Genomic DNA, 14995 nt, shown 5'->3' on the forward strand with positions numbered 1-14995 from the left:
TTCTATGACTTTCTTATTAATTTTCAACACTTGTATGTGATTTCAGCAGATTGGTTGAGAATAGGCACTGTTAGAGGAGGCTGTTGGTAAGATGGAGGTGCTGTTGGTAAGATGGAGGTATTGTTGGAAACTCGGCTTGTCGGCAAGAGGTTATGCAAACAGTCTAGCTGAGGCAGTCTCGAATGTTGACATTGGAGAGAGCGTAGAATTTGTGCAGGGCCATGGTCAAAGGCTTCAGTCACCCCAAGTTGTTTTGTGTATTTAGTAACTTGGAAGTTCCCCCAAGTGCTGGTGTGTAGCCCCAGTAATGTAAAATAAAAATAATGCTGAGCTTTATTTTAATGAAAATTGTTTATTTTGACAGTGTCTTGTTATTGCTGGTGACATCTGATTTAAATGAAACTTGCGGAAACTGCCCTCCACTCAGTGTTTGCTGTTTTACAGTAGTGCAGGCATTTGAGTGGTGTGTTGTGGCTAGTATTCCAGATTAGACCCACCAGAATTAGGACCATGACTGACCCATTCTTGGCCATTTAATAAGATCATGGGCTGATCTGATTGTGACCTCAGCTCTGACCTTGCTTTGATCTCTACCTTGCTGTAACCTTTGACTCCCTAGTCAATCCAGAATCTATCTAACTCTGCATTAAACATATTCAGTAAACCTGCCCTTTGGGGAAGAGATCTGCAGACTCGTGTTGGGGAAAAAAATTCTCCTTCTCTGTTTTCTTGTTCTGTAGTAATGGTCTCTTGCATAAGGAGTAGTCGTATAATAAAAACAGGTTCTCTGTCTTCCCTGCCAAGGTGGACAAGCTTGCATTTTCCCACATTTTACTGCATGTATCAGATTTTTGCGCATTCATTAAAGCTTTTTGTATTTCTTTGCAGACTCTCTAGTCCTTTTTATAAAAATCCAATGCAAAAGAACTCACCAGGGACAGTTTATTAAGTAAACCTGAGTTTCATGATCACTTTATTATGATGTCTTATTAAAAATATTCAACTGTTTTGTGCCCTTTTTATGAGCAATCCCAGTCTCTCAATGTGGTTGTTTTTTAATTGCCCTGTGAAGTAGTTTAGTAAGTCCTCAACTGCATTAAGGCAGGAAGACTCAACCTTGGGGAGATATCAAGATCACCTCCACTCCCATGAGATATGCAGATTATGTATTGGAATAGTTTTCTTGTACTTAAAAATTAGACAGTATTCTGTGATAATTTAGATTGTACTAGATATCACATTTTGAGTTCTCAATCCTCTGTTTTGCTTTGGGCTTTCACACCCCACATACTCATTAAAAATAGTTTTTGTAATGTATTTATTTTCTTATGATCAGGGGCTCAAGTAGCATTTCAGAACGACTTTCCATACAATTGGATTTTTCAGACAACTTTTGATAATATTGAAAATATTTCTGGTTGAGCTTTTTCTGTACCCACTTTTTTCTTGACTGTGTTATATAACAATTGAACTGGTGTTTGACTCAAGACATTAAAGCAGTCTTGATTAGTAACCTGGTTAGATGTATTCGGTTGACTGAGTCATTTTTCTTTTCTAGACGCCGTGGGAAGGTGGGCAGTATAAGCTTCGGATGCTGTTTAAGGATGACTACCCCTCATCGCCACCAAAGTGTAAGCATGTATAGGCATTTCCGTCTTTGACCAAGAAGGAAGTTGAATAACTGACCACTGAATCTGTCAGTTCTCTGGAGTAAATGAGACACGCTTGGTGGCTCTTCAACTTAATAGTCACTCTGGGGTTTTTGCTTTTTAATGTTTGTCCAATTTAAAATTCATCTGGGGATTTCATTTTTACTTGGGAATTCCTCAATTTTTGGCATTTTGGAACAGGCTAAAATTTATTTGGGGACAAACCTAACTCTGGATATCAGTCACCTTCATTGTATTGTTTGTGTATAAAGTGCAGAACAATTTGCATATTTGGCAAAATGATAGTGGGTGAAAAGTAAAGATTGAGCTAGCATTGGTTAAATCCTGTTCTTGGAAACTGAAGTAATGGCAATTCTGTATGATCAAGTACTACAAATGTAAAGATTTACAAATCATTTTCTTGGTTGGGGGGGGCAGGGGGAAGAAAGCTCTGCAGCAGCCTCTGCTGTCCTTTAGACTTAAAAGCATCGTAGTTAAGTGATTCCATGAATCCTAGCAACTGCTCTTGATGGAAAGCATTGACTGGTTGCAATTAAGCTGTATTTTATGGAAAAACCCTTCATGTGAAGACAGTTTGTCCTAAATGTGGCTACTTTCGGCTGAAATATACTTCGTGTATTGCTTTTTTCTTTGTTGAGGCATTGGTATTTATTCAAGAGATACATTTGCAGCCTAATTTTTCTGGACTGCATAGGTAACTGCTTGTTTTAAGTGGTGGCAGCTGTAACCATAGTCTAGTTTGACAGTTGACCTGGCCTTCTGCACATCTGCTTATTATGGCATGTCATTATGTTGAATGGATATATGTGCATGCTCATGATCCATACTGTTTAACGCAAAGTAAATATTTCATGTGCTGAAGATTCTTTGCTTCAGGTGGTACCTGCTCATGTCTGTTTTAAACCCTAAATGTAAAAAAACTATTGTTCCATGTGCAATAGATCAGGCCTCTGTCAGTAAGGTTATTACCCCCTCCAAAGAGGAATTGGAATGGGCAAAGGCAGCAGGAGTAGCTTTGTGTAAAACAAACGAAACCTGAAAACCTTGCAACAGTTGTGTATTTTTGGTTATGAGTAACCAGAGCGGGAGGAGTATGGTGCGAATACAAATTTGCTCATTCTGACGGTCCCTGGGCAATCTTGTGCATATCCTTACTAATTCTACCTACACGATTGAAGGTAAAGTTTTTTTTTAACCAATCAACAGGTAAATTTGAGCCTCCAATATTCCACCCGAATGTGTATCCCTCTGGTACTGTGTGTCTATCCATTCTAGAGGAAGATAAGGATTGGAGACCTGCTATTACTATTAAGCAGGTCAGAAATAATTTTCATTTTTTTCCAATATATTTTGTGGAGTCTGCTCCGCAGTACTTGTTTTGTTTTCCACCACTGACCCATCCTCTATTTTTTAAAATAGATATTACTAGGAATTCAAGAACTTCTAAACGAACCAAACATTCAAGACCCAGCACAAGCAGAAGCATACACAATCTACTGGTACGTAGGATTTGTTAACAAATGCATGGCTTTAGTAAGCCCAGCGCTGCAGTTATACTTCCCATATAGTGACCATTTGGCTTAATTCTATTAGAGGAAAAGTTAATTGAATCACTGTGACACTATTTAATTTTTCTTCTTTTTTCCCCCTGATGTTGATCTCATTGAGCAATCCATTTCATAGTTAACAACAATTGTCTGATATTTCTGGAGCCATTAGTCCTGCTATCCTTTTGTATTATGATTGGATGGTGTAATGTTGGGAAATTATAGCAAAAGCTTAATTCCCTGGTTCTGATGCTGGGATTATCTACAGACTGAACACAATCATACTGCCTGCACTTTGCTGGTGCTTTACCTTTATTCAGTGATGTACTTCATTCAGCTTACGAAATAATATATGGCTAATTATCCATTAATGATGTTTAGTCCTTTGCAAGTATCTGTCTTAGATGGAAGCTTGCTAACTAAATTCAGATAAACATAATATAATCACAAGCTGAATCTGAACTGTTAGGTTCAGAACTAGAAGATTTGGAGGCTTAAATCATAGCCTATGATTTCTGCCTGGAAATGCAAATTGCAGAATGTTTCTTGAATTTGCATGCCAAGACAATATTTTGATTTAATGTCATTTATACAGAGCAATGAAAAAGGTAAATATAAGAATCTGACAGCTGACATAAAATCTTCTGTATGTATATACTACTTGATCTCTATTAATCATCTAGGCTTGGGTATGCTGGCTATACTCCCAAGTGGGTAAGTCAGCAGAGCTAAATGAGATGAATCTAAGGATACCAAGGGAAATAAGAAAGATTGTGGACGTATGAGCCACAATCTTCAAATCATTCACCCATTTAGGAGTGGGGCCAGAGGACAGGTGAATCCCAAATGCAAAGGGTGTATGGGTAACCTCCAAATCTTTGGCTAGTCAATTAACTTCAGATGTGAGAGCTTTCAGAATGATATTCTGGGACAAAATTTAACTTTCATCTGGACAGATTTTAATGGATATCACCATTGATTTATTAACAGCAGATCACGTTTAACCTTTTTGTTGAGGTACTGGAGTTGATCAGGGTGGTGTTGATAGTGTTGATAATTGCAACAATTTGTATCAAAGGAGCAATGGGTGCTGATTGGTGAGTTCACTCAAGGCACAATGCTGCCATGATGAAAGCAGCAAGGTTCCCCAACTTCCGTGGTAATTGAACAAGTACAAGGCTTGAACATATTTGGTTGATTAGTTTATCTAATAGCACACTTAATTGTTTAGTGGAAATAGAATGCATCAGTTATCCTGCAAGATAATTGTTTTTCTGATCAGATCATTATTCAGTGTGTATTACCCATACTGTCAAATGGACCAGAAGCTGCCACTTTCAGACCAGTGAAATCCCAGGTTTGCCTTCTATGACCCCAGAAAGGCAGTGTATCAAAACTTTGAACAGTTTTATGAAACTGTTTTGTGTGTTTGCTGTGAGTGAGGAGTTTTCCACTAACTATGCTGCTGTCAGTCTAAAGGTGTTTTGCTTTTCACATGCTTGAGTACTGTTTATGAATTAGTGCTAGTGCAATGTTAGGTAAGTAAACCTTGTATCCCAACAATTGGCTGATTTGAATCAAGCAGCATGTTCCTTTGGTTATTTGGAATAAGTGTAGCATAAACAATACTTGACCAACGGTGCTTGCAAAACCCAAAATAATGCTGACTGTTAGATGGGGCAGTATTTTTTGATCCTGAGCTAATACCTACATTAAGATTAATCAACCTTATAACTTGCCTGATTACTAGAAGGCTCTCTAGAAGCAAGAAGCACACATTGTGAGCTAATCTCACAAACCGAATAGATTCGATCATTGAACATTCTTTTGAAGATTAAGGCCCCCTTGGTTGCTTTCTCAACAGCAATGACTTGGGCAGTCATCCAACACTCCTTTCTCCTTTGAGTATAAATTGTTGTAATCCTTTGAAATTTCTTGTTTGGCCTGATGAGCACATGTCTAAAAGCTTCAGCATGTCACCTTTTCTTTTAGGAAAAGAAAAGCAAGAAAGTAATAATGAACCTGATTCTGACTCAACTGGAGTATTGTATAGTTCTGGACCACATCTTTTAGGAAGGATGTTTAAGGTTCTTAGGATGTGCTGGCAGTTGTTTTAGGCAAACCTTGCAAATGATTCTAGGGATGGGGACTTCAATGGATAGTTTGGAGAAGTTGAGATTTCTCTCTTTTTGGAGAAGGGAAGTTGAGGGGTGACTTGAGAAGTACTCTTAATATGAGGGATCTGGATAGGCTAGATAGGGAGAAATGGTTCTCATTGTTGGAAAGGTCAAATATAGAAGCATACCAATTTAAAGTAAATGGCAAAAGAAACGTGACAAAACAAAGCATTTGCATCATCTGGTCAGAATCTGAATATACAGCTAGAGTGTGGAGGCAGAGTTAATCAGTTTACAAAAGGGCTAGTCAACTCTGCAAGTACAGCTTAAAATTGCATTGGGGCCAAATGTCTGCCTGCTATGCCATAACCATGCTGTGATTCTACATGAGATATTTAAAAATTAATGTGGGCAGCAGATCACCTGGTATGTGAATTAAATTGTTTCAAAGCTTGCTTCTGCTGTTGCTCCTCTTTATTAAATGAATGAGTACAGGTGATAGGGACACGTTTGTTTTGAGATCCAGGCTGAAGTTGGATATAGACTTGCAATGAGGATTCCCCTCTCCAACGTTGGACTTGAATAAGCTAAATTCAGCTTCAGCAGTTTCTGCGTACACTTCTCAAGAATTGAGGCGTGGACCACCTGGAAACAAACTGATGTTTATGGGTCCAGAAATAATGTAGGAACCGTTTACTGGTATCTTCTCAATGGTGCACAGTGCATAGATTTTTAAGTGGTTTGTTGCCTAATTGGGGATTTAAATAATCCACTCTCCTTTACTTTTATATAAGAAAAATATTCCAAGATCTTTGTTCTCTCCCAAATCTGTAACGACTCATTTTTCGTGTTTTTTTTCCATTCACAGCCAGAACAGAGTAGAGTATGAAAAACGAGTGCGAGCACAGGCCAAGAAATTCGCTCCAACATAAAACCCAGCAACTAAAGGATGTGGATTTCTGACTGTCGGCTGAGAAAGAAGGCACGCTTTTCACATTTAGCAAGTTCCTGTTACAAGCAATTGGCAGTCTTTGGGGAAAATAAATTGCATCGTTACTCGGACAGTTCTAGTTCACAAAAAATGGCAAATCATCTCGGCACAAAACTCGTGTTTCTGTGGCGGCTGTAGTAAATTTCTTTTATTTTAAAAAAAAAAGGCCCTAGTGTTCAATGGTTCAATTGACCCTTCTTCAGTGTAGCCAGAATTTGGGGCTCCAGTTTAGTGCTGGCTAACATGCAAAATGTGGTTGGATTTTTCTTTCTTCCCAGTTTATGTCCATGAATGGTTTTTCAGACCTAACCTTAATCATCCTGGCATATTTGGCAAATGTTTGGACCATTCTTCGGGAGGAAGATTTTACACGAAGAAAGTGAGAACAGTTACAGATCCATTTGCATACCATGATCTGCATTTTGCTCTAAATGCCAAGGCTTTCTTAAATCCACATTGGCCCTTCGAAAGAGACTTGGAAGACCTGTAATAAATGATGTATTTTAAAAAGAAACAGTTAATAAAATGTTCTTTCTATCCACCTGTTCTGCCCCACCCCTAGTACTTGCAAACATGTGTGATGTTCCCTATATAGGTTGCTGTCATAGTTGAAAGAACTTGCAGCTCTTCCTGAGCAGTTTCTGATACACGGGAGCTGAGTGGATGTTCTCAGCCTGCAGCGCAGCGCAATTGCTTTTAACTTTTTAAATTGGTAACTCCATTTCAAATGCGGTGGCATGGCGCGTGTGACTTGTCTGATTGCAGCTGTCTGCACGTGTATTCTCTTGTCTCCTGCTCTCACTTTTTGTTTTGCTGTGGACTTCCTCCCTTTGCTCTAGTTCTGGGTAAAGTGACACTCACTCACCTTATTTTCTCTCTGGAAAGTTAAGTAAACTGTTACAAATGTTTCCAAAGTCTGGGAATGGTTTTTATTTAAAGAAGTGGTGCGAAGGTATCTTGTAACATCTTTGTGCAGGGTTGCCGGGCTTGCAGAAATGATATTTGAATTAGCGTGAAGTTGGTTTGCATAAAAAGCAAAGTGCATGTTTAAGATTGGACTGTAGATGCTTGTTCATCACTTGCAAGTACAGATTGCTAATGAATATTTTCCAGTATTTTGCAATTGATATTTTTGATAAAGCAATTGCTCAAAAGTACTAAATTTTGTGCTGCTGGGAATAGTACAGCTTTTTCTTTTTAAAAAAAAAAAAGTCTCTAATTGGGTACAGTTATTTGCTTGACTCCTTAAACTTGTTTTGGAATGAATCAGGTTGGGGGTTTTGCTTGCAACTAGGTCAGATCCTCTTTCAATCAATTCTGAAGGCTAGTTGACGTCTTATTTTGGTTAAGATATACACTGTTGACATGTTGCCTTGAGGAGGCCAGTAGATTTTTTTTCAGTGAGGAAGGTTGCTACTAATTGTGGGAAGAGCTAGTAGAATACACCACAAAGTAGATTCTTTTGTGGTCCTCTTACTTTTAAGGAGATGGTTAAAACTGAACCTGTTGCTGGATTAGTGTTCAGTTAATGGAATCCATTGTTGAACTGTATTGGTTTTCTAAGTAGTTAAACTTGTACTGCTTGTCTTTTCAGGCTTGAGACTCAAACCTGCTGGACAGTTAAATTATAATTATGCAAATGCCTGTAATTTACTGGATTCAATCAGGGCAGACAGTAGTACAGTAATAAACAGGCCATCTTTGTTACTGAGACTTCAGAAATCCAATTTGATTTGCTTGTTGGGATGTGCAACTTAAGTTGTCAGTGTAATCACACATTTTAGAATTGCAACCTTTACATTGGTGGCGTGGCATGGCATATAATAGATCTGGCAGTATGACTCCTGTCAGTGTACATGAAGGATGCTTTGAAATAGTAAAAATCTGAATTTCAGTGCTTTCGACCACTTGGCAGGTTTAGTGTAGCTGTTTCACTCTGAAAAGATTGTTCCACAATACCAAGTGTCCACCTTGCTGATCAACTTGGTGTTTTTAACTGTACGTTTTGGTGATGCCATGCATTTAAAGTGCAGGAGACCTGAACTATAAAGATAGTGAATTCCAATGCACTTGAAATGGTTCCTGATTTTCACCTAGCTTTGTGCTGTCTGACTTCTGAATTTCTGTAGTTGGCAGAACTCTCCTGTAGCATTTAGGTCATTCCTCTGTGCTTGGATCAGTCTCTATGATCCATAGTAGGTTAGCTTTCCTTGGTTTGCTTTTAAATTTCAGGCTTCCTGAACTGCTTTGCTTATTCACATTTTTTCGGTCACGTTTATTTGAAAAATCATTCTCTGCATGTTTTGTGTTGCTGGCAGGGCTAGCATTTATTTCTTGCCTGTGTATGGTTGAGCCCTGGATCCCTGAAAAATAATCTCTGGTTTTGGAAGGAATTTGACTACTGTGCAAGGCAACATCAGCCTTTTTTCTGTTGGCTGAAATCTTAGCAATAACACTACCAGTTCTACATCTGGCACTTCATGTTGAATATCACTTGGTTTAAGTTACTGCTAATAATAGATATTCCATAGCTTCTCAATACTTTTACTAAATATCAAAAAGAGAATGTGGTGATAAACCATATTGATCCCTGTCTCCTGTCTGTTCTCATCCCCTGTCTTTTTTTGTTTTCTTACCCTGCCACCCCCCTCTGTTAGCCTGTGCTTTCCCCTCCCCCTCCACCATTGCAATGTGACATTACTACTGTATTTTTCGCCTGATCCTGTGTTCTGTCTAGATGGTTTTGGCTGCTGTTGTCATGTGTGCTGTCATGCTAAGGGATCTAGTTTTTCTTTCAGTGCCTTGTGTTTCTATACGAAAAATGTTGAGGCTGTCTCTGCACAGCATGGGTGAATTGGCTTCATCTTGTTAAAATAACCCTGTTGTACTGCTCACTGTCCCTCCTCCAAGTCCACCCCCCCAGCCCTTCCCCCTCCTCAACTGTCTGTCTCTGTCTGTCTCTCTTCCCGCTGCCCTCTCCCAACTACACTGGTTTTAATTCCCCCATGTGTGGTAAAAGTAGAATGAACTGAACCATAGGATACAATCTAAATCCCATTTTTAGCTATGATAGTTGCTTTTAAATCATATGCTTCTAAATCATATTCCATAGCTCCTCTTATGTCCTTTATGTACATTCCATGATGGCATTGTTGCTGATTTTGTTAATACTACCATTTTGGTCATGTGAAAGAAATGGGACTACATAAATGGTGATAAAACTCAATCTGTCTTGTATCGCATCTTGTCAATTCTTAATTATTGCTTCTCACATTTATTATTAAACATAAGATTTAGACCACAATTGCAGCAGTATGGCTGAATCCTATGGTATCCTTGATTTGGTGGGAAGCAGGAGAAATGTCATGTTCTCTTGCATGAAGCATGATTTGCCCATGCCTACTTGGCATTTCACACTTAAATTCTGTCAGTCACCAGTGTTAAAATCTTTGTCTAAATGATTGTCTTTGTTGTAAGTGTACAGTGTTAAACATCTAGTAGCATATGTAAACTGTAATTTTCAAGAAGGTTCTGCTGCCTCCACAGATTTCAACTAGCAACGACCCTTTCTGCAGTCCAGTTTTGAACAGTGGTTGTCTCAGGAACCTGTGGAATCATGAGTTCAGGATGTGCTCTCCAAGTTTATTCCTGACCAGATAATTATTTGGAACAGTGCATTCTCACTCTTCAATGTACATGTGACTTTGTAGTAAAAGTTGAAGATGCTGATTCCAGGGAAGAGAATTTTTAAAAAAAATTAATAGTAACATTTTCTCAATTGGAAAGTGACTTATCTATCTAATAACGTAGTCTAAGATTACAGCCATTCTTCAGAGAATTTTTGAGCAATGAGGGCTGATAACCAATTCTCTCCACCACCTGCTCTCCCCTCTTGTTATGTGAAATATAATTAATCCAATCTCAATTGTGTATCCATTCCAATTGACCCAGAACAGGTAACTTGCTAAAAGAATAGTAACGAAAACACCCTTGGAACACTGGGTACGTCCATTTCTTTGTTTATATTTTTTGATGGATAAAATGACAAAAATAAAATTTAAAAAAAAAAGTAAACCAGTGTTCCAGGGTGACACTGTAAACTTGTACAATACTTTTATATCTTTTTTTCATAGTCCATTGGGTTTTGAAAATGGAATTGGCATGTCTTTAGAAAAACATGCTGATTTTAATGTCAGCCCCACCCCACCTGCCAACCTGTTCCTGTCCCTCATCCCCCTTTCTCCCTCTCCTGGAAAAGAGACAAAAAAGAAACAAAAAAAAAAAATTGATGGTTGTAATGGTTGCTATTGCATGGCCTTGTGTGGTTGGGACTATGTAGTGTTTTTGTGTCTTGTGTGTCACCTTGCTCACCATGTTGTTAAAGTTGGATGGCATTGACTGTGGTCATTATGATCAAGTCATTCTGAACCCCCATGGTTACAATCTTGTTGCTGCTCAAGTCTCAATGATCTTGGGTCAAGCCAGCTTTTGATTTGGAAACAGTAAAAGTGCCCTTACATTCACAAACCTCCGTACTTCTGTTTTTCAGTTGCTCGGATTGGAAGTTGTGCTGTCGTAGAACTGTGGTGTTTTTGAGTTATCTCATACTTTTCAAAATAGTCTGTGTTGCACCGAGCACAAACCTTTTGGAAAATTTTTTTAAAAGCTGGGTCAAATATGAAGGGTGTTCTCAACATGTACGAAATGTCTTTTGGATACAGTATCTGAACTTTGTAATTGCTTTTAGATTTTGATCAAAATGTAGGTAAGGCAAGCTTTCTTTCTCTTCCTCTGCAGTTTGTTGTTCATTCAGAACTGCATGGCTTGTTTGTCTCTAACATCTGTACTGTCACCAAATATGTAGTGATTTCTTAACACAACACTGCAAGCCAGTTTACTACTTACCAATTTGTATTTACCATTGTAATACAATTTCTCAGTTGCAAGTGTTGCTGATACTTTTATAGTTTGCTCGTTAACTTTTGTTTTCCAATTGGACAAAAAACTGATGGAGCATGCTTGGCAGTGTCTGTTTGAACATTTGATGTTCTGAAGTTTAAAGCTTTTCTTGGGTTTTTAAAAATAACCATACTGAATGAAGTGCAGTTGGAGGACTTTGTGCCAGGACCCAATGTTAACCATTTGTTGACCAGCTGGCCCATCACATTTCCTCAGTTGGCCCACCCCCACCAAAGTTGTATGGGCTTAAAGATTACAACTTTGCTTTCGTATGTAATAGTATTTTGGAGTCTGGAGAAATGGCGGAAGCTAATTGCATCAATACACAAACCTCATGTAAACTCTTGATAACTTCAAAGTGGGGGGACACAACCCACTGTTCATTGGTCCAAGGTTAGGTTGTGTTTCTCCAGGCCATTGTTCATTTTGAAGCCCGTTTTCTGTGAAATGTATGTCATTCTGTAACCTTAATACAATATGGTGGAATGTGAGACATAATTGACATGGAATCTGCTGCCTTCCCAAGCACAAGTTTCCAAAGGCCATGTTTGCTCTCCTTATCTCTTGCTTGCCCGAAAAGTGAAATTGTATAATTGAAAAAGCAGCTCGGACAGCAAGAAAAATACGCTTGTTTAAAATAAATTTATAATGAATGAAAAGTTTAAACGTGAAGAAATCATTCCATTGTTGAGGCTCAAACTGCCTCTGAGCACCATGTACCATTGCAGTTCATGCACCATTTCAATCACTGATACCTCTGTTTGTATGCTGTTTGTTAATGTATTTGTGTTTAGAAAAAGAAATTAAAAAGCGAAAAGTAAGTAGTGGTTTCCTTGTCTTTTATAAAAGTGCTTATTAAATCAACACTTACATATTCACCACCAATCTACAACACTTTATAGAAAAAGGCTGTGCTAACTATAGTGATATCTTTATTAAACAATTTATGGTCTGGACTATATGGAACGGAAATGGTGGTGTGGGGCACTGACATGATTTGACTATAATAAAACTTGAGCAACAGCACTTCCCTATACCCTGTAATTATTAAAATGCATTTTGCCTTAATGCTAGGTTTTGTTTCCCTTAAAATAAGTGCTTTGTCAAATAATTGTTTGGCTACTGAAGATGGAGGTGAGCGATTCTCTTTTCCAATTATTAGAAATTTTATTTTAAATAAACGTTATGGAAGTTTTGACTGGCTTTCTTTGTAAGTAAGGAGCATTAACACAATTGAAATCTTCAGACTGAGAGAAATTGAACAAGTGGCAGGATCAATTTTACCATTGATCTTTAACAATAAATACTATTACAGTATCTCACTCATTTTGTGCTTCATCTATATACTTTGCACCCAGGGTGAATTATGAGGACAGATTACCACTCCGGTTTGTGTATTTCCTTGAGTTTGGAAGATTAAAGGGTTGTCCAATTGAAATGTTTAAAATGATGGAAGAACTTAATCAGCCGAAAAAGATGCTTCCCCTAATTGGGGAATCTAGAACTACAGAGGCTCCATTTTAAAATTGGAGCCGGGCCATTCAGAAATGAACTCCTAAGTATTACCTCACAAGGTAGTGGAAATCAGCATTTCTTTCCCCACGAGGCCATTGATACTGAGGTGTGTTCAATTTTACTTGAAAAAGCTTTTTTTTTAATGTAAATAGTGACTGCCATGAGCTCAGTTACTTACTAACCAGTTTTTGTTTGCAGTATAGAAATATGCAGTACTGAATGGCATCTTGAACAATATATTGATACATAATTAATTACTTGAGTTGAGGGGATAAATACTGAAATTATAATCCTCTTCCCTTGTAAGACATTAGATCTATCACCTGAAAATGCAAGTGCAACTTGCATGTTGCAATCAAAAGAAGCAACTGTGATAATGTTGTTTCCTTGATACTGTTTTAGATGTCTGAAGCTACATTCTAGTCCTGTAGTGAGATTTTCACCTACAGACTTTTCAATCATTCTCACTTGTTAGAAGCCTTGAAATTCTTAGTTCTCAGACTTAGAAAAATGCTTTGGCTAAAACTTATTTGGTGACTTATGTAATGTAAACTTGGCATTCCATCTGTAATACGTTTGAAATGAAGGTTTCTGCCTGAGTCATTGTTCACTTAGTCAAGTTGGAGGTTAAGATCAAGGAGGACAAGTGGAACTTTTCCATACAAATAAAGCAGCAGTATTTTTTGGGGGATGAAAAGAATTCTGTTCAAAATAAGCTATTTGACAGCTTCCAATTCTCATCTTATGTAAGCCCCCAACTGCCATAAACAAAATTCTTCCTGCTTGTACATCAACTCTTTCCTCCGCTCCCATGCCTTTTTAAAATTTAGTTTCCTGGACCTGGTTAAACACCTTTTGTGGCCTTGCTCCTTTTTTTAATACTCCCTCCATCTTTTTAAGCTCCCATGCCCTTCCTGTTTCTCCAATTCTTAGTGTATCCCCCGATTTTTCTTTGCCAGTTTGGTTGAACTTTTACGTACCTAGGGTCAAAGATGTGGATATCCTCATTCTTTTCCTTTAACTCTTTGTTTTAAATACCCTTACTGAAATACTCCCCAATCCTTTCTTTGGCTGATGCTCTTTTTCCTCTATCTCCAAGTGCCTTGATACTTTAAGGACTACATAACTTTTGCTGAGTTGAGCATCATGTTGAAAGAGCATCCTTCAACACTTCCCATTTGAACAGATTATTTGAAATTGAGGCGAAGGGGGAGAAATGAAGAATAGCTGAGCCATGGATCTATCGGCCTTCAGGTGAGGGGAAACTTGACTAAAATATGTGCAGATGAGTTTTTGTTTTGAGGTTCAAATGATTGTGGCCTACCTGTCATTGTACACAAGCAATCCATGCTACTTAAGAATATAAGGGGAAATAAAAGGTTGTTCAGTTCCGTGATTTAGTTAGTTCCCTGCAGATCTTGGTTTGTTTCCGTGGTGGTTCTGTGTTCTAAGTAGAGACTTTGTTTGAGGTAAACTCAGTCCCAGTTCTGAAATATGATGCACATCCTAAGCTTTTTGAGGGGAATTTCCTTGTTCCTCTAGCATGGTAGTAAAGTGCTTCCTGATCTCACTGGTCTGGCTTTCATTTTAAGTAAATGTCCTCTTCGTTCTGGATGTGCTGTACTTGAAGAATTGGTTTTGTTCTACTTGCTGTGAAATCCTTTAACGTAACCTGAGAATTTGGATCACCCCTTAATCTTCAATACTCCAAAGGCATGCATGCCTAGTCTGTGCAAGCTGTCCTAAGTGAGCCCTAATACTGTTTTGATCTCGCTGCAAGATGAAAATGTCCTTCCTTTGGTTGAGATGGAATAGCTGTGGATGGTGCCCTCTGCTATAACTTATACTGTCTTGTAGATTTTTATAATTTAATGAGTCCTAAATGGAGCTTCATTTACTAATTCATTGCTGCAGTTCATTCATTTGTGCAGCAGCCTCTGGCTGGAATGTTCTAGGCTGCAATTTTGTGATATGCACGGAGTTATTCATTTTTCAGAAATGGTTAAGTTGAAAGCCACAGCACGTCTGAGTGAAGAGGTCTATCGCTGTGTGTATAATTTGCTCTACCTTGTTTTAACTGAGACTGAAAGACAACCCACTGAAGACCTGCAATTTGTACTTTGCTATATTTAATGTGAATATGATGGCCGCTAATACATCCACAAGGGGATTGGGAGGAATGGCTTTACCCAGAAA

General features: G+C 38.2%; 1 protein-coding gene across 2 annotated transcripts in view; it reads left to right on the forward strand.

Moving 5' to 3' along the window:
* Nucleotides 1–12105, forward strand: part of LOC109916652 (SUMO-conjugating enzyme UBC9) — a 32761-nt gene extending 20656 nt beyond the window's left edge. For both annotated transcript variants that reach the window (XM_048617732.1, XM_048617731.1), the window contains 4 exons: nucleotides 1559–1631; nucleotides 2877–2986; nucleotides 3090–3169; nucleotides 6203–12105. In XM_048617732.1, coding sequence (XP_048473689.1) covers nucleotides 1559–1631; nucleotides 2877–2986; nucleotides 3090–3169; nucleotides 6203–6266 — 327 coding nt within the window. In that variant the 3' untranslated portion in view covers nucleotides 6267–12105. The remainder of the gene's footprint in view (nucleotides 1–1558; nucleotides 1632–2876; nucleotides 2987–3089; nucleotides 3170–6202) is intronic.
* The last annotated feature ends 2890 nt before the right edge of the window (nucleotides 12106–14995 follow it).

The sequence above is a fragment of the Rhincodon typus genome, chromosome 37 (genome assembly GCF_021869965.1).
Source record: "Rhincodon typus isolate 14 chromosome 37, sRhiTyp1.1, whole genome shotgun sequence".
Classification (NCBI taxonomy): Eukaryota; Metazoa; Chordata; class Chondrichthyes; order Orectolobiformes; family Rhincodontidae; genus Rhincodon; species Rhincodon typus.